Source organism: Alosa pseudoharengus, unplaced genomic scaffold (genome assembly GCF_046254945.1).
Source record: "Alosa pseudoharengus isolate Yale_2024_CS ecotype anadromous, Long Island Sound unplaced genomic scaffold, YU_APseudo_1.1 YU_APseudo_1.1_scf_18, whole genome shotgun sequence".
Lineage (NCBI taxonomy): Eukaryota > Metazoa > Chordata > Actinopteri > Clupeiformes > Clupeidae > Alosa > Alosa pseudoharengus.
This window is the reverse complement of record NW_027468650.1, coordinates 21,775,290-21,796,256: the sequence shown is the minus strand read 5'-3', so window position 1 is coordinate 21,796,256 and position 20,967 is coordinate 21,775,290. Positions and strand designations below refer to the sequence as shown.

General features: G+C 39.5%; 1 protein-coding gene across 1 annotated transcript; it reads right to left on the bottom strand.

The window, feature by feature from the left end:
- Window positions 1-5,991: 5,991 nt before the first annotated feature.
- tfr1b (transferrin receptor 1b) lies at window positions 5,992-20,288 on the bottom strand. The gene is made up of 19 exons (XM_076290526.1): window positions 20,104-20,288; window positions 15,271-15,322; window positions 14,858-15,074; window positions 14,446-14,632; window positions 13,994-14,140; window positions 13,697-13,784; window positions 13,483-13,602; window positions 13,113-13,208; window positions 12,841-12,980; window positions 12,578-12,741; window positions 12,366-12,485; window positions 12,192-12,277; window positions 12,044-12,107; window positions 10,380-10,447; window positions 10,224-10,294; window positions 9,980-10,064; window positions 9,456-9,677; window positions 9,044-9,208; window positions 5,992-8,423 (listed from the first exon to the last, which is right to left on the bottom strand). Exons 1-19 carry the CDS (start codon window positions 20,244-20,246, stop codon window positions 8,181-8,183), a joined length of 2,478 nt encoding a protein of 825 aa, XP_076146641.1. The 5' UTR covers window positions 20,247-20,288; the 3' UTR covers window positions 5,992-8,180.
- Between the last annotated feature and the right edge of the window lie 679 nt (window positions 20,289-20,967).

Here is a 20,967-nt window from a genome sequence, read left to right as displayed (position 1 = left end):
ATGGACTGCATTTTCTTAAAAGACAATGTGACTGAAGTGCGGGCAAAGTTTGCACAGAAATGTAAGATTTTTCCCACCCTCATCGACCTTGTCATAAAACTTGTTTAAATGATCACACGACGCCTCCTTGCTGCTTTGTCGTCTACATCAGCCTTTCTCAAACTTCTTTGACCTGAGGCCCAGTCAAGGCATACTTTGGGGTCATAGGGCCCACCTACATGAACCTACCCCCTCCTCCCACCCCCCATCAAATTGTAATATCATCACAATTATTATTTTTTTTATACTATATTGCTATACATGCACTTCAAAACAGTCAATGTTTAAAGTGCTAAGATTGTTCACAAAAGTTTGTGAAAGCATGCACATCAGAGTACTGCTTTACTAATGTAAAATATAATTAGGCCTACACTAGTTTCATTGTTTTTGCATTGTTGCATGATTGATATGCTATTTAATTACATTTCATTTGAATGCCTGAATGTAAGAATTCAGGAAACACAATACCAGCTTTTAACATTTATGTTGTTTACTAGTTTATGTAAATCACATAACACATGAACTGTTTACATACTACTGATAGCCCATTACTGTACACAATAATACTGTGCCCATTCATTAACATTAAACATCAGGCGTCTTGTTTACACATTTAAACCATATTTGCACTTCGAAATTCGCTTCCAAATTGTAGTAACTACATCTACGAAGTCTAAGGAAGATATCTATAAACATACTACATGGTTAAGATACATTTTGACAGAACTACAGACTTCGTGAAAGTAGCCTAGTAGCCCTACATAAAAGGCTCCATTAACTTCATTGCAAAATCGCGGTTGGTCTGTTTACACACTAAAACCATATTTACACTTCGAAATTCGCTTCCAAATTGTAGTAACTACATCTACGAAGTCTAAGGAAGATAATCATGTAGTCTGTTCATAGATAAGATACATTTTGACAGAACTACAGACTTCGTGAAAGTAGCCTAGAAGCCCTACATAAAAGGCTCCATTAACTTCATTGCAAAATCGCGGTTGGTCTGTTTACACACTAAAACCATATTTACACTTCGAAATTCGCTTCCAAATTGTAGTAACTACATCTACGAAGTCTAAGGAAGATAACCTTGTAGACTGTTCAACGATAAGATACATTTTGACAGAACTACAGACCTCGTAAAAGTAGTACCTAAAATTAGTGTGATAAATGGCCATCACGTAGCCTAAAGCATATAGCACTAGCATATGACAACAGCAAATAGCTAACGTTTACGTTAGCCTAACTTACTTATCGTTGACGTTGACCCGACACGTTTATAAGTTAGACCTTAGACTGATAAGGACGTCCATCAAAATTCCGTGTGTATCCTGTGTATCTTTCGTGCTGCTATCCTGTTGCCTTTTCCCTGTTGTTCTGGCAACAAGGTTTTTACGCGATATTTGCCACATCCCAGAGAGTTGTTGTTTGGTGGGTCAGGTGACGAGCCGTCGAATCACAGCACAGCACCCAGAATGCATTGCAACACACCGTCTAGAAGGGACTCAGCGTTAGGTCGGCTTTAAATAGCATACAGAACCTATAATAATATAACGTTGTCTGTAAGCTCCACAGATCGTGGCAAGACAATTGAATTGATTGAGGACTTCTTGCTGGGCAACGATGAGTAACTTGATTAGTAATGCTGCGTGAAAATGTATGAAAGTGTGTTTCTCAATGTAATAATCTATACAACTGTACACATGACTAAGTTCAAATGGAGCTAGCTAGGTATAGGACTGGGCTGAATAGATTGGTGAAATACTTTATTTATTTATTTTTTAATGACCTATATAAACATGGTTTGGCTTTAAAAAAAAGACATGACCTTTACACTTAGTGCTGGCAAGGCATTGAACTGGGCTGAATGGATTTGGAAAATATATATATATATTTTTTAATGACCTGTATCAACATGGTTTGGCTTTAAAAAAAAGATGAGACAGCGCTTCGCGCTGTCTCATCTTTTTTTACATTACCTTTACACTTAGTGCTGGCAAGGCAATGAACTGGGCTTCATTCAAGGATTCCAACGGTACCTCATTCATGAAAATCGGACATACTGGTCAAAAGTTACATGCACACACCTTCATATACAAGGATACAAGGATACAAGGAAGTTTATAAACTTCCTTGTATCCTTGTATCCTTGTATACACAGACAGCCCAGCCCAGCCCATTATAGCTCTGCCAGGTGGCTTAGAACTCTTCCAGGTGCAAGCTTAAGCAATTAGAGCTGTGATGTCACAATCGAAATTTGAATTCTGAACATTCCGCCATTCATTTCAATGGGCCCAAAAAACGCAGAAAAACGGGAATACCGCGAAAACGACAAGGGCCAGCGACACGAAATCAACAAGCAAGTTACACCGGTTCGGGCCTGAATTTTTGGAGTTCGAACCGCTCAAACGGTCTAGGAGCAGTAGTTCGGCCAAAAAGTGGGTGAACGGGAATAATAAATAAAGAAATAAAGAAAACTTAAGAAGAACAATAGTGGGCTTGCTCCGCAAGCCCTTCAGCCATGCTGTGGTCTTGCTGGATCAAACCCACTAATTATAATAATAATAATAATAATAATAATAATAATAATAATAATAATAATAATAATAATAATAATATGTATGTATTATTAATATAATAATAATAATAATAATAATAATAATAATAATAATAATATACAGCCCTTGATGTTTGGCCAACATGCTAACCTGCCCCTAGATGTAATGTTGGGCAATGAAGATGGGTTTGCAGGGACTGTTGGCAGCTGGGTGCATCACCACATTAAAAGTTTGGCAACTGCTTATAAACATGCCAAAAGGGTTTGATTGTAAAGTTAGAGGGGAACCCTTCTTACCAGGGGCCTGTACTACGAAGCGGGGTTACTGGCTTATCTGGGTAACTTCGAGAGTAACTTGATCACGTGTGGCGTAACTTCCCGATTAACCCGTACTACGAATGGATAGGTTTTAACCGAGGTATGCTGTCATGGAAATTTACGCTGCATGTCAAACCTGCTCCGAGCAGGTTATGTTCTTGGTTAACCCGAGGTTTCCGTTAACCACACCCTTTATAAGTAGGCTACCACCCCTCCACTAACAATTTCTCCCGAGACATGTCGGCGCCGTGGATGATCCATACGACATTGGAGCGCAAATCGTGAGGGACTCTCTTCGCAGGGCGAGGGGTTTTAGAGACCGCCAGAAAATATAGCCTAGCCTACCCGGACGATATTCTCTATGAAGATATATGTCAGCCGAGGGAATTCGTTATCTTTGTCAGATGATCTAGGAAGACGTCTTATAGCAATGCCCGTACATGGACATTCATGTATTCCATCGGTGATGCAAAAATACTGTATGTCCGAAAATAAATCGGACATAGGCTTACAGGCTATGCTGAAAATCTGAGCAAGAATAGCCTAAAATAAATCGGACATAGCCTACAGTAGGCCTAATAACTTAAAATCACAATTTTAACAAACTTGTTGAATTGAATGTCATATTACTGTACCCTGCACAAAGCCTACACATTTCCACAGCACCAGAATCCGACCGAATGCCTCCCTCAACCCCCTCCATAATCGGCCTTCCACTATTATTTGCGATGGCCAACTCTTCTGCTACTGTAAAACACGCTGGTGCCTTTCCTCCTACAGTAGTGTTCAAAGACACCTTTTTCTTGTTAGCTGTAAAACAGAGGCCAAGTGAAGGCTATAAGCTAGGCCTTTTCATAATTAAGAAATATTAATGCAAGATATAACTATATAAACCTACTATTCTGAATAATGTTTTTGTGTTTCATTTTCACCTGCTGCCATGTGCGTTTGGCAATGGTGTTGCATCTGAAATGTTCACAGGATTAGGCATACACTAAATCAGTCAATGGGGGCTGCTTAAACATTAAATTATCCTTATTACTGTAATCTATATGCCCACTTCTGAATTAGGTTGCATCTGTAGGCCTTTCTATGAACTCAAAATAGGCTATTTAATTATTTCAACTCATTTCAGACATCCGCAAGCTAATCCTCCGTAACACATATTTGAAGAACATGTCGGAATAAAACTTTACTTTTAGGCATTTAGGCTACCGACGTATTTGATTTTTGTTATTCACTGCCGACGTGTTTGATTTTTGTCGTAGAGTGGGTTTTAATTCCTCATAACTTGTCATAATAATTGTGCATTCCTCATCCGTAAAATAAGGTGATCGCGTCATCATTGAAAGTGGTGACTTGCGCTGCAACCCGCCCCTTTTATGTGAACGCGCACAAACTCCAATTAGGTTAACCCTGGCTCAACAAATCAACTTCATAATCAGCGTCGTAGTACCGATTAACACAACTTAAGATAACCAGGTTTTGTCAACCCTGGTTTAACAGAGTAGGGTTACATCTGGGTAGGTTAAGCTCCCTTCGTAGTACAGGCCCCTGGTCAAAGAGTGGTTGGTTTGAATAAAAGATCTAGAGCATGTGGTTGTGGTTGTACATGAACACGCGCACACACGCACTCATGAGTGAACACACACACACACACACAAACACACAGATGTGCGCACACATATACAAAAGCACACACACATAATACGTTGCAAGAGTAGGGGATGGAGTAGGAGATGGAGACTGTCTCACTGAGACAGTGTACCCCATTCCAAATTTACAATTCCAAACTTTCATTTTGATTCAATAACATCGGATAACATAACTGCATTTCATGGCCAGAGAACAAAGATCCACATAGAAGCAAAAATAGCGTGCAAGGTCCAGAAAGAAACTAGCAGATTAAAATGCTCTCATTTATTGACTTGTTTAATAAAATGTCTGAGCTTTGTTATTAAGACAAACAGGTTTACTTATTCTAATTAAAGGAGAGGTAATACATTCTCTATGTTGTTTTAAAAATGCAGCATCAAGTCAAGTCTTTTGCTTTGCTGTTAGACAGGGTTGAGAGAATTTTTCCAACCACTGCCTCATTTGTAGGTGTCATATTTAGGGCAGAATTGCCACTAACCAGTGTGGAAGTGGGTTTTATTCAGGGCAGAAACGCCACTAGCCAGTGTGGAAAGGAGGTGTTTTTTTGGGTTTTTGCACATTTGGGTTTTTCCTTTCCAAGCAATTTGTTAATGCTTTTGCAAAGTTTTTTTACTATTTCCTTTGGCATCTGATATCCTGGAAGAAGTTTGGTCTTGCTTTTCTGAGCTGCTGTGTGACTGTTTCTCAGACTTTTAAAAATATGATGATCAGTGGTCAGTCTTGTTTTAAGAAACTTCTTTAGAGAAGCATCTCTTTTCCTTGAGATCACTAGTAAACCAAGGCAGTGTTTCTTTTGTATTTTATTTCCTGGCCTTTGTTTTTGTATAGAACTTTGTGAACTTTTATTTTCTGATAAAAGTATTATAGTAAAACAATTTAATATAACTTTATTTCAATGTTATGGTAGCATGATCCAGAATAATTCTTATTACCGATACCAAAGATTATATATGGCGGAGCGAGATAGTTTGTCGTAGTTCATGTCTATGGTGCAAAATGGGGATTGAATCCCGTCTGCAAGAGGCGTGTCGTTGAGGTTTTGATGAGCATACATAGCAACCAGCCAACAGCAGCAGAATAACAGGTGCACACCTGATATAAGGTACATTTCGTCTGGGTTTACCCAGGCTAGATTGAGACAGGAGGCATTTAATCCATTTTTAAGAAGTGAAGGCAGGTGCCTTTCTATGTACAGATTTACACTATGGCATCACTTAAATTCATCTGATAAATGAGCAAACTCTTACTGCTACGTGATGTTTAGGCTACTAGGAAAAAGTGCCCACTCAATAATTATCTTTGGCCCCCCCCCAATCTGAGCTGTCTAGGTCCAAGCCTGTATTACAATTGTTTCAAATGTGGTTTATTCAAGTTGCCAAGTGGTGAGTGACTACAAAACAAGAAATACACAAGGCAAAGTCTAAAGTTGAACAAGTTTATTAAATAAGCGACAGAAAAGGTCCTACTTTTTATCTCCTCAATTTACTTTTTTCCCAGATCACATTTTCATCTTATAACCTTTTGAAATTTGAGATCCAAATACCAATGTCAATTTTACAGTAAAAAAAAAATAATTTTGATTTATCCCTACAATAATATAATTGCATTTAATGAGCAGAGAATACACAGAGATCCACATACAAGCAAAAGAGCGTGCAAGTCCAGAAAGAAACAGCAGATTAAAATGTACATTATAGGTATGAGCATACATTTTACATGAGCAAACCCCTGGCATGAACTAGTCAATGACCACTGAAGATACATCAAATATATTCCAGAAAATATTTGGTCTTTACTATTAACAGACAGTAATTAATTATATGAATAATGACTTGAAATTAGATAAAACACAGGAGAAACTGTTACATGTCTGAATATGGACAGGGGTATGCCTTAAGATTAAAGACAAACTTGAAAATTCTCCGAACTATTGATCACCTCTTATGTTTTCTTTAGAAAAACAGAGCTACAGAGCATGCGTGTAACTATCACATCAAGTCTTCCATGTAAGAAATGATGTTTTAGTCAAAATACACTTTGTAGCCTGGTAAACATCAAAGGATGCACAACTGATTTGTAACAACACAATAGACAAGTTAGTTGTGATCTCACTAAACATTACAGACCTAAAGGAACAAAATCATTAAGAAATGCACACAGCAAAACAACGCTCAGAAAAATGAAAAACAATAAATATATATAAAAACTATGGGAAACACTGTTCCCGATAAGTTTATCCACCCTACAAGTGAAATATGAGGAACACTGCCCCCGATATATACACGCTGGTAGGCAAAAACTACCTTCAACACTTCACATTATGGAAGACACTGCTCCCGATAATGTTTTGGGATCAGAAAATATCAATGTTCCAAAAATTGCTTGATCACAGAAATGGCTTAATCAGTTGAGGAAAAGTTGTTCAACTTTTCGAATCCCCATCAAAGTGAAGACGAGAATTGGCAATTTGAGATCAGGTAGCTCCAAATGACTTTCAGTTTACAATATTAAATCAATTTTCTTACATTCACTCTAACCTCCATTGTGCCCATAGGACACTTTGTTTGTGGTCATATTTCAAGACAACTGCCAACGTGGCACTCTTCAGACAACCAAGTGCAATTAAAAATCAACTTAAGTGTTGGGTAGACCCTCCATATCAAGCACCCTTGACCAGTTTCTAGTAACAGTTGTTGGTAACATGTATTTCCATAGCAGATGCTGCTTTTATAAACCGACAGTATAACCGTCACAATTATGGAAGGCACTGCTTCCGATAATTTTGTAAAATAAAATAGAAATACTATTTATAGTGAACACTGCCACTGATAAATAAATAGATAATAAATACAATTCATATGGGTAAGGGTAGGGTTGATGCATTAGAACATGGCGAAGGCAGAGTGGCCCCTCCATTAGGCAACCTGGGCTTTGGTTTTTGGGGTCTCAGACCAGTGCTAAAAGGCAATGAGGCTAGTTGTGGATCCCCCATCATCAGCCAGTGTCAGAAATCTCATTTACATCAAACTGACCTTCCGAATACAAAAAAAGGAAAAACACCCCAACAAAAACATGAATCTGATGAGATACAGCAGGTTAATGTCGCAACTTGGGTGAAGCTGCACAAAGACAGATTAAAGTTTGACTAATCTATGGAACTTCAGTGCGGTTTTATGACTGATGTAACAAAAAATAGGTACTTCTCTTCAAGATGAGAGTAGTCTTGTCAGAACAGTTTTGTGCTCGAGAACCAACTCCATACTACTGCATCTGCTGTTTCATTTCAATTGAGAATAGATATTTTTCATAAAATATTAGCTAATTGTTTCTTCATAATTTAGTACTACAATTTTGTCCATGAATTTATAGTGAAATGTAATGTAATGTCTCAAATTAAATGGCGATATGCTGCATGTAAGTTATCTAAGTTGTTTGAATATTTTCTTATGTCTTATGTTGCTCTACTGAAGCAATGAGACAGCCAAAATCAAATGTTCTAGATAAATTCATTAAGTGCTACTTTGAGTGCAAAAAAATGGAAAAAATGTTTTTCTTGATCAAACTGGAGGACTAGGTTTAACACACTTTCATGATGTCATCACAAACAAACTTAGATTTCATTATTAATTTCCCAGACAGGACCTGCGAGGTCGTTGGCACAACTCTGAATTGTCCAGGTAGCCCAGGCAAACTGGTTGCGGAAGAGATCGGCATCGGACTCCGGCGCATTCTGTTTGAGGGCATCAAGATGGTGCAGCAGAGTTTGGATTGTGTGACATCCTGAGCCAAAGAGGATATGGCGAAAAGGCACATCTCTCACAGACACATAGGGAGAGAGCAGATTATGCTCCACCTTTTTGTCAAAAAAAAAAAGAGGCACAAACATTCTGAATTTAGTGATGTTAAACAACCATTTCATCAATGGTAACATGAAAAGGCACAGTCTATGATGCTGGAAGAAGTTCTCCAACAAAGGTCAGAGTGTTTGCCTCATAGGCTGTATAAAGTTAACAGCTATCTAACTGTGACGAGGATATCAAAACTGAGATGCGTTCAAATTCACAAACGAAGGTGAACATTCAAACTTTTGCAGTTTCCTGTGGGTTTGTAACTTTCAGATCACCTGAACATTAAACGTAGGTCACATGAATACATGTTTAAATCTGAATTGAACAATGTAAGCAAATCCTCCATAATCGTTCAAATAAGCCTATGCCATGGTGACGGAGCAAGTAAACAGAAGGCAAAACATCAATGATGACGTCTGCAACAATGCGATCGGATCTTTGCATTACAGGGCAGGTCTTTCAGTTCACAGCTCCGCCATGTTAAGCTTACGGTTTCCCCTCATCGAGCCCATTCATTTTCTCGTTAGTGATTTGTCTCCTCCTCTATAAAGTCTCTGACGGTCCTAAAATACTGCTGCACCGTAACTGTACTTGTACATCAGGTGGGGGGAGGGTACTCATTTACCTTTATGATGCGGTCATTGATGATGCGACGCATTTCCATGTTTTCTAGGTCGCTGTTATCAATGGTGTACTGGAGATCACGGGCAGCACGGCCATAGGAGCCGATGGCAGTGTTTAGCCATTGGACAGACAAACCCTTAGCCAGAGTCGAATTCAACCCCAGAGCCTGTGGGAAAGATCGAAACCAGAGAATACTTTACCTGGTACCAACATGTGAAGAAGTGCAATTTCAGCTAATGCTACACAAAGAGACATGAAGATGAATTTCATTCACAAATAAATCTACTATCTAAGCATATTCCATTGACTCCCTGTAATAATATTTGCTTTAAAACTTTGAGCTACAAATACAAGAAATTTGAAATTAAATATAAATCTATATATGAAACTATAATATTTTACGCTTGACTCACATTCTTGAGTTGGTTAACACGTCTGTTGATGTCAATTACTTTCTTCCTGATCTCAGTTCCGGATCGTGCCACATCCAGGGGCACCAGGTGGTCATGAGCCAGTCGAAGGGCCATCTGACCAGCTACATTCGCTGCTGCCGCTGCCAATTCAGCATACTTGTAGCTTGTGGAAGCCTGAAGGTGGTCAAATGTGTCGAGGGTGGTTCCGAGGTACGGGTACTCCTGGGACAGGGGTGAGGATGGGGATAAATGTAAAGCAACAATCAACACAGCCTTCTGGTAACACAGTTAAGCCCCAATATTAATTTGTAAAGCAACAGTGACTGAGGTAGTGAGAGTATCTGGTTAGTGTGTGTGTTTATTGCAGTCACTAGCAAAATAAGCATGTTGTCAAACTTTAACTCAAGATTAGCACAAATTGGTAACAGAATATGTTCTACAAGTTCTCAGTGTTCTCTGTTGTTCTCAGTGTTCACTCCCCCCCCCTCCCAAAAAAAAAAACCAGAATTAATGCTTGAACTTACCCCACAGAAACGGAATGAGATAGATGGGATGCCAGAAAGAGCCATGAAGGGGTAAGCAGCATCATCCATTTTCATAGCTTCAAGTCTGTTTGAAAAAAATACAGAAATGTAAGTAAAGAATGAACAAATATCTAATTTGCATGAGGCATCTTGCATCACAATAACAGACAAAAAGGTGTGTAAAAGAGGAAATAAAACACAAACACTTTAAGACTAAAGTAGATAAGCCAGCAAGTGTACTCACATAGAGGTCTCCCAGTTTGATGCAGCGTGATCATCATACAGAGTCTTGCCAGTGTTAAATGGGCTCTTCACCTGCAGAAGCAAACATGTTCATGTAAACTCTTGTGCATTCTACTCAAATCTGCTGCAAATCAGCCATTAAAATACTCAACATTACCTGCTTCAAAGACTTCTGCAGTAGATCATATAACAATGGGCTTGCAGAGGCCTTGAACTTCTGACGACCTGTGAATAAAGTGTGATTTATTCACTTGACCGACAAATACAACTATAATCTTATAAACTATGGATCTTCTCCAACACACATCCTCTACATACTTACAGCACACTGCCCCCACCTACCCACACACACACACACACACAGTCACTGCTCCACTCCCCTCCCGCCCACACACACATCTCCACTGTCATCACTCACATACATACAGTACTCTGCTTGCAATAGTAAGTCCCTTCACCATACTTGCAGTACACTGCCCCCACCCCCTCTCACCTACCACACATTATTTCATCAGGAAGCTTCTCCAACACACATCCCCAACATTCTTACAGCACACTGCCCCCACACTGCACACTTAATCTACTAAACCCCTCTTCTACTGCACTTTTTACCACCCCCCCATAAATGCACAAATAGGCTGACACCAGACATAATTTCACTGCATTTCTTACTTCCAGTAACTATATGCATGTGACAATAAACTTCCTTGTATAAGAAACTTTACTTTAGACACTTCAAAATCAACCAAGTAAGCCATTAACATTTCAATATTGGGGTGGGGGTGAAGAGCATATAGAGCCCAGTACAACACAATAATATGCCAGTTTGATTTTGTGAGTGATTACTTTGCAATAGACAATTTGATTAATTTGTGAATTTGAATTTGACAATTTGAAAAGATTTCACCATCATTGGAAGTTTTCACCTGTTAACTTGAATGCCAAGCTGTTTTCGGAAGCTTTGTCCTAGAGTGCCAGCAATCTAGACCATTGTTGATGATTTTTGTACAGCCACAGCATATTCTGTGTTATCGCTATGAACACATACAATGGCTCGTTTAAAAGGTGAGACTTTAAGCTCTCAGTGGGTGCAAACCGTGTATTTCTACACGCCTCTGTTCCTGAGAAATCCCAAGCTAAACAGTGGCTAGTTTTCATCAAAATCGCTGTTTTTTTCTAGAAATGGAGATATAACGTCTTTCATGAAATATGAAGTGTTGCCTATAAACTTTCCCGGAAGTGATCAGCGAGACCTGGCGAGACTGCCACCTAGTGATAGACCCACGAAAATGGCCTGGTTTTGAGCTGACGTGCAAGCGTCACTGATTCGACCCAAAGCGGCAACCGAGTTATGATAAAATGTCCAGCTAAAATGTCCAGAATTTTCATGAGTTTTCGATAGTCATATATTTCATTTCTTTTCATCACAGAGTTCCCAAAATCACATATAAGGTGTGTTAGAGTGTCTAGTTTCGTAATTAAAAAAAAAAAAATGAGTTAACTCAATGAGTTAAGGTTTCACAACATTAAATCCGAATTGGCTTTTATGACACTGACAAGCAGAAAAATAACTATTCATGTTACTTTGTAAAGATCTGTGAAAGTGACAGTTCTTTACAAAGTATCCAACATTGATTGTGCATACAGCACTCTCCACATTTATTGTCACCCCAGGTAAAGTTGAGTAAAAAGAGGAATAAAGAAAATTCTGTTGGCAATTTAGTCTCACAATGAAAGCAACGAGGAAAAATCCAATCTTTAAGAAACTTACATTTACGGTTTGAAGTGCTTTTTTGTTTAGACCTTTGTTTTTGCACTCACCTATAACAACTCCATCCAGATTAATATAGGTGATGGCTTTCATGTTCAGAGATGACAAGTACCCCTGTTTGCAGAATGAAACTGTCAGATTAGTAACACAATAAACTAGCGCTGCCTCTTAAAAGGAAAAAAAAGTTCCGCTACTGACCTCCTGCCACTCAGTAGCTCCAACGCTTCCATACTCGCCAGCACTCCAGCTGGCAAAAACAAGGCTCCTCCTGAGGCTGAGGTGATCTGTGAGGAAGGAAACATCTTGGTCAGTGGAGTGCTAACAATCATGACAGCTGAGGTGTGGATGACCTGTTGTGCCGCTTCACAATACCGTTTCTGGTCATCTCAGAGATTGCTCTGGCCAGCTCCACCAAAACAGTGGTGCCCACAGTGGACTTTGCAACACCCGGGCCCCAGGAGTCCCTCTGTGCACCAATGACAACATAACGATCTGGGGGAGAAGAGGGGAAAAACAATCATTCTAGCATCAACATAAAGGCATTATTATTATTATTATTATTATTATTGCATTGACTTATTTACCTGGCTCTTCATTTCCCTTGATTACACCAAATATGTTGTGGATGGCTGTTTCATTGAGAGTACTGCTGACTGTCACAGTCACCACGTTATCTACACTGCCCAGTTTGTATGGTGTCCCGAGAGAGCCTTTAAAGGAATTGGGAGCAGGATCACCTCCCATCTTCCTGTATTTTAAGAAAGTACATTTTAACTTTGCATTCATGGGTCATACTAACACAATGACCAGGTTTGACCAAGACATGTGAAGTGCAAGTGGGACTCACTGGAAGATCTTGAGGGCCATATCTGCAGTAATTGTCTGTGCCACAATAGTAGGGAGGCCTGAAGACCTAGCAGGGGGGAACTGGGTGTTTTTAAACGATGGCATCCCTGGTGTGTAGGGGTCTCCAGAGCCCAAGTGGACCTGGGCAGACATGTGTGGAATTAGGATAACATACGCAAAGGAGAGCATACCTTTGTGCAATTATCAAACATATACACAAATAACTTAATGCATCTTGTGGAACAGATGAAACTGTGGAACTATGCAACTCACATGTCCGTAAAGTTCTGTGGAGCCTGCAAAGTTGTAGTTAGAAGGATCAGGGTAGATCAGCACTGCCACTGCCCCATATTTAGCAGCATTAGCAACCTGGCAAAGGGACGGAACACCCATCAACACTAGCAGTGCATGTTTTATAATGCATGATGTTACAGGGCTCCTTGTAGCCTCCAGCGTACACTAGTTCTCTGAAGACACTTTCATATTCAAACAAAATTGGTGTGCTACTAAAACTGAAACTGAAATTGGATATTGAATCGAGACTTTGAGTTTCCAAATCGAATCAATACAGGAAGCAAGCGGCAATATTCACCCCTACACACAATTAACACAACTGTAGCCATTCTGAAATGTGTTTTGTTACCTTTTCTGCAAAACTGATGTTGCCAGCCCTTAGCAGCAGGACACTGCTGTTGACGTCTACCTTCTTGTCTAAATATAAGAAATCATCTAGTGTACCATAGTTTGCATACACCACTCTGCCCTGTAAAACACAATATACAATGGTGGTTAGACCAAGCAGGAGAAACAGAGTATGTGTGAGTGTGCAGATCAATGATTGAGGCTAACATTCTCACCGTTGCAGTTCCAACTTCACTGTAAGCCAAGTAACCTTTGGTTGTTCCGATTACTTCAGTACCAAAAAGTACTTTATTTGGGTTGTCACTGTGTGTCAACAAACATTGTTATTAAGTGCCCACCCTAGCTACCAGCAATAGTAATACAAGGAAGTATACTACAGACAAATTCATTTATCCATTTCCTACAAAAAGTCCAAGGTTTATGAAATGACAAGATTTGCAAGATTTATATTCTGCACAACACGCACCAAGCCTTTAGGCAATCAGTGCCTCAATTTGAATTAGACCCTTTACCTGGATGGATGTGGTAGCTTGACAAAATGCTCATCATTCCAGGACTTCATGTTCAAGTCCTTGAACACACCCAAGACTTTATTAGCAAGCTCGTTATCTCCATCACTTCCTGCCTCATGGCTTACGCCCCTTGGGAGGGAGAAGTCACTGAGAGAGAAGACAATGGAGGAATTGTTACGGCATAATAGCCCTTGAACTCACTCCAAAACACTGAAACGGGTATCAAGTAAATTGAAAAAGTTACAAGTTACATGACTTATTATTGTAACACTTTATTATACAATTTTGAATGTATAATTAGGCAGGGAAATAATTATGATGTTCCATTACAAATTACTTAACTGACACTGTTTTAATGTAAGGTTATGAGGAGGTATTGTTGAATATATTATATTAAAACTCAATTAGCTCTCTGACTAATGATGGTGTTTGATCATTTACATGAAGAATACCTGAATTTAGTAGAGAAGGCACTAGGGGACAGCTTCTGTTCCAGAAGGTTGGTGATGTCATTCCAATTCATACTCGGAAGGGGTGCAACCTCCAGCCCTTCATCCTGACTTTCCTCAGTAGGCACATTGGGGCAGGCGGCAGACACCACGTCTGGTTTACGATGACTGACATAACCAACAAGATAACCTGAAACATTCAGAAGGGAACATAAATCAGACAAATGATAAATTACAATTTACAAGGATAATCTCATTTCAAGTATTTATCTCTGCCCCGTCTAATTGTCTAGTAAACATTAGATAGTGGTACAGTCATTATGTTAGCCAATTATTGCAAATTATTGCTCTAAGGTCAGTTTGTGTCTGCTTATACTAGACTTTATTCCCTTTAATGTGTCATCTCAGTATTTACCCAAGATGAAGACCACCAAAGTGCCCAGGGCCAGGTAACAGATGTTCTTGTAGGTACGTAGAGGACTCTGCGTGTAGGTGACACGGGCTTGACCATCTTCGGGGTTTCCAACTTCATCGTCAACATCTGATGACAGTTTCATCTCCACTTGGCTACTGTCAGCATCTGAGTTTTGGGCCAAGTTGAAGCGTGTGTACGAACGGGGCTCTCCATTAAACTGAGGGGAAGTAGAAGAGTCAGCACACATTATAGTCAAATCAGCCATTATTTTTTTCTGTTACACATCTTTAATTTACTTTGTGAAAGTCATTCCAAGTATCCAACAAAACAGTAACTATTAGCTACTAATCAACATAAATCACTATTAAATTAATTTCTATGCACATCCCTTATTATTGAAATCAATTACCTACCATTTTGGAAATGGATGTTCTTGCTTGATTGATTGTTGCAGCCATTGAAGACCTAGGATAGACACCAATGGATGGTTTTAGATATGAACTTAGTATATGTATTGTCTTCTGCTGAAACTTTAAACATCTCCTTATGTGGTCTTCATGTGTTGGGGGTTAATGACACTGCAGGGAAGTTCAATCATTTACTTAATCAAAAACACACCGCCTTGTGCTACCAACCGTCAGTGTCGTAGTCAAGTCACTATGCCTCGAGTCCGAGTCCAGGTTCGAGTCCTCAGTGTTCAAGTCCGAGTCAAGTCCAAGTCATTAAAAAAAATTCCAAGTCAAGTCCGAGTCGAGTCCACTTCTTATCCGAGTCAAGTCCGAGTCGAGTCACTATTGATCCACGTCGAGTCCGAGTCGAGTCCCTATTGATCAAGTCGAGTCCAAGTCCAGCACTAAAGTAAGCATAGCCTACATGTCGTTCCATTTTTTTTCCATTGCAGATGAAATCCTTAAAAGCAAAACGGACAATCTTCTGTCTCCAAGCAGGGGTGCCATCACTTGTGTGAAAGTAATATTGCCAAATTTCTTGCCAAACCCAATGTGTTGTATTTATTATATCGGAGAGAATACCATACCATAGCTATACCATAGCCTATAGGCCTACTCATAATAAATGAGCAATCCACATCCCAATCACACAGGCCATTAAGTCACATTATGCTGTTACTGACTGCTGACAATTGTATAGGCAGTGTTGTAGAAGTTCATACTTCACAAGAGCTAGATGAACGTTGGAGTAGGCCTATTTTGTAAGAGGTAGTGTGGATCATAAAAGGGCATTTTTTACAATTCTGGCTGTTAAATAGCCTACACAATTTTAGCTAGCAGTTTGGGAGGGACAGAAACAGAGCAGGGCCCGTCTTGGTAGCTTCTTTCTGACTCCCGTGACGTGAACACTGGCTACCGGCAACTGCATAATTATGTTATCACTTCTCTGACACTATGGAGACATATTTCACGTCAACAATAGAGATGAAAACTAGCTTTAGGTTAACGAAGATGTAGATCATCTGCCTAATTAATTTATTTGTGCAACAGGCCACGTTCATTTCAGCGAGATGAGTGAAATAAATGGTTTTTTAAGCTGCCATCGCCATACTATTTGCTACGATATTCACCTGTTAGAAATAGAACACGTTGCTATTTCCTTTTTTTTCGTGCAGTGGATTAGGCTATCAAATCGCTCGTTTGAACAGTAACAATAATCCAGTTCATTCGTGGTTTTAAATATAGTTGTTTCTGGCCTACCCACGAGAGGTTCAGTTTGTCAGTTTCACTTGCGCAGACACGTAGGCCTACATTGACACTACATGGACGTTTATTTTTCTTTCATCCGATAATAGCCTGCTGCAAATTAACAGACAGAAGCACGGCAGGGCACTCCCCGAATGAAAATGAATAAATGGAACCTCTCTTCTCGCGTCAGTCAGGGAAAACACTGTTCACCAAGTCACGATGATCAGCTATCCAGCAGCAGTGTGTGTTGTTTAGCCTAGGCTGAGTGTAATCTTAGGTAATGTTATGTCATGTATGAGAACTAATATTGCCTGGCAATAGCCTACTACATTGAAATAGCAGCGGCCATATCTCCGGGCATTTTGGTGTTAAAGTTAACGTTAGTTTGCTTTGCATGTGAACATGATGCGACTTGCGATGCAGCCTACGACATGAAGCAGTAGCCTAACATTCCCTTGAACTAAAATTAGTATTACGAATAATTTAGATATTAAAATCATATAGCAAATTATAGCCTTATGATATATTACAAAAAAAGTCGAGTCCTCGACGAGTCATCGCGAGTGCGAATGCACGAGTCCGAGTCCAAGTTCGAGTCATCAGTGCTCAAGCCTAAGTCAAGTCACGAGTCTCTAAATTTAGCTAATGACTCGGACTCGAGTTCGAGTCTCGGACTCGAGTACTACAACACTGCCAACCGCATACAAAATAAAGAGCCCACCCCTCCTTATGTGGTCTTCATGTGTTGGGGGTTAATGACACTGCAGGTAAGTTCTATCATTTACTTAATCAAAAATACACCGCCTTGTGCTACCAACCGCATACAAAATAAAGAGCCCAACCCCTTAAAGAAACTACTGCCAACTAAAATTAGTCAACACTGGTCCAAAGATCAATGGCTAAATGCAACATTCATGAAAACTATTCCTGGTACTATATACTTTCTTTACCCAATGGTGTGACCAGAGGACATGGTGCCAAAATAAAAGACAAAACCAAGCCATGGTTTACAAAATAACATGACCTTAGCTGACTTAACTGACAAACATTGAAAGTATTCTATTGCAATTACTCACCAATAGAAATAGGGCACAGGTAGAATAACCTCTGAGCATGCATGTTCTTACTTGTTTAATCAATCAGGTTTTGGAACATCTTCAAGGCTAAAGAGCGGGTCCTTCAACTTGGCCCAGAGTAAATTTCGATAATCTACATACATCCATACACAGTTGTATATTTTCCACCGAGTCAGTTTCCCTTTGTTATGACACATTTCAGGTATGTCTGCTATAGTGACAACTGATTTAAAGTTTTGCAATCATACTAGGCCAGTGTTCTTACATTTTTCTACATGCCCTTGTAACTTCATCATAAATCCGACACCATCCTAATGTTAATTAATTTCTTGAATTTCCCCTGGGGATCAATAAAGTATCTATCTATCTATCTATCTATCTATTCATTTGGTTTCATCTACTGAAATTGTTTCAAAACACTTTCAGAGCCCAGTCTGAACAACCTAGAAGAAGCAATAAGGGAAGAGGCAAGGGGAAACAACCTTGGAAAAAACCTTTCTGCCATACATTTTATTTTGCAAAGTGCATCTGATGAACAAAACCATCTCCAGATTCATTGTTCATTTGGTTGATCGTAATTTGTCTTTATGTTAGTGGAAAATTCTAGGCCTACATAATATCTAAACAAATCCTTGGTATAATATTACAGATTATAAGAATAAGAAGACCAAGACCATTTTCATTTCATCCAGTAGATCTGTCATTTCCTGGTGCAATGCAGGTTTCAGTAACAAGCAGTTCCTCATTGCTTTTGCCACCTAATTCTTAAGTTAAAACTTTCTTTGCCCCATACCATGAGTGATGTGTGGCCAAACTTCTTCAGACAAAATATATCTTGAACTATCCAGGAACAGAAGGACTAGGAAAAAACATGCTCACTTTACATCACAATTCTCTCAAATTAAATAGATATTTCAGACCAGTTAGATGACTTCCCTTTTCCATACTGAGCTACTATTCATGGCAGCTATCTTTAACAATATTTTGTTCCTTCTGCATCCATTGTCCCAGAGACAAACAATGGTATTAGCTTAAACATTTCCTCATATGGTAAATTCTCCAGTAAATGCAGGCAGGCTGCTTAGAAACGGTACAGGACTGGTTTTACGAGTAATCTTCCCACAAAGGAAATTGCAGACACAATCAGATTGGCCCACTGCCTTCGACTAACGTTATATAATTTCACAAAATTACTTCCAGTAACATTTAGATCAGATCCTTTCAACCACAAAACTAAGAATAAATCCCCATCATGGAATCAAGGGTCAATGAGGATAGCACACTCGTGGCTGCTGAAGTCATCATGTGAGACAAAGAATGTTCAGCAAGGAGGCCTGAGTCTTTGTGTCTGCTTAACTACAAATAATACTTAAAAGTAAAATGGATTTTAATAGTCATATCTAGCTAAACCCAAATTAGAATTGTATTAGCCTAGTGTCAGAAAGCACCTCGTGGTGATGATCAAGCATTACGTGGGGCAAACCACACAGTACTTCTGAACACACAACGCTTCTGCTCGTTCACGGTCATGAATACCACACTCAAATAATCCTAATATGAGAATTTAGTAACGCAATGTTATACAAGGAGCTATATGTTCGAGCATCACATCCAAGGTCAGTAACGTTAGCAAGTAGCTATGCTACTGCACATTGCCTACCCATATCTATGATGCCTACCCCGGATGTGGGCTAACGTTAGCCAAGTTAGCTGTCAAAGGTTACCGGCATTCTAGCATTAACGCAATAACAGACTGTCGACAATCACAAGAACACAGATGTCATGAGAGAAACATACCTAGTCTCTCTACACACAGTGTTAGGAGGAAATATACTAGGACTAAAAGGTAGTCTTGAGGGGAATTAGCCAACTACCGCTAACGCCAACTTGGATACCAGTGTCCGCCGCGTGGATAACTAGCAGAGCCCGTTTGCTTTCTCTGACTAGAACTTCAAATTACACTCTGCAAGTTGAATAAACCGAGCATGTCCTGGTTGCTATATATTAAGCTGCGTTGGTTGTCCTGGAGGTTAAAATGACAGAGTCATTAACGTGTATAGCACATGGCAATTTAGCATAGACTAGCAGCTACTTCCTGTTTAAAATGTTTGCCTTACTTTTAGCTCAATGTTAAACTAGCCGGTATGTCATGCATCAACATTGGCTAATGTTAACTAAGTTGTAAGGTAATGTTTCCGTAACTTATGGTTAACAGTTAACGTTACTGTTAAGGATGGAGCCGGATAGCACTATATAAAGTAAACGTTAGCTGCTACATCGAAAGGATGCGGAACAGAACAAGTTTATGGGACATTACATTTCAATGTTAATGTCTCTTAATTAACGAACGTTACATTTTCTCTCCACAAAGATGTCACTCGTTTAATAGTTAAGCAAAGCACTCAGCGTTACAGCACGCAAATATTACAGTATGCACTCTGTGTTACGTGTCCATAATGGTATATTTCCTTACCATTCAGAATGACGTTTTGGTTGGTATGCTTGATTTGCCCTCTTCACACGGGATGACCCTTCCGCTGCCGCTTGCTCTTGTAGTGTGGTAGCTTGCAAACTATCCCTCGTCTTTCTTTCGCCCTCTCTATGGCCTGCACGCATGCACCTCTATGCACAGTTGTCAGATCAACACCGGCGGTAAACCTTCCCTGCAGTTGCGTCACTACAGTCATTTCCTGGAGCACGTACGCATATGGAGGACAAAACAGGGAGAATAAAAACAATGTAAATAAAAAAATAATAATAATAATCAATAAACAAATGTATTTATTTAACAAGTACATTACTAGCGTTTTAATTAATAGGCTACAGGAAGAAAACATGATTTATGTTAAGCCTATATTTTTAATCTGACAAAGAAGACACTGTTAGTTAAGGCCCGGTTATACTCGCCGCACTGGACCGGTAGCGCGACAACGTGACGTCAAAATGACGTAGATCTCTCTGGCGCGCCAGGGTTTTGGCCCAGCTAACTAAACTGTTTAAATGATTAAAATTTCCCTCGGGATGACTAAAGTATCTATCTATCTATCTATCTATCTATCTATCTATCTATCTATCTACCTGTGCGCACACCTTGGAAACTAGATGATAATGATGGTGGTAGTTGTGAATAGTAGCAACCAAAGTCTGAAGTACCATCAAAGAGGCTAGGTAATAGCAGAGCCCGTTTACATTCTCTGCTACTAGTGTTTCTTAATGCAGCTTCTTCTGCTGTGTAGCCTAACGTAGTTAGCGTTAATCTTTTCACAACAGCGACACCTCTGTTCAGGAGAATATTGCAACTAGTGTCGTGACCACGACGCGCGAGTATAAATGGTTA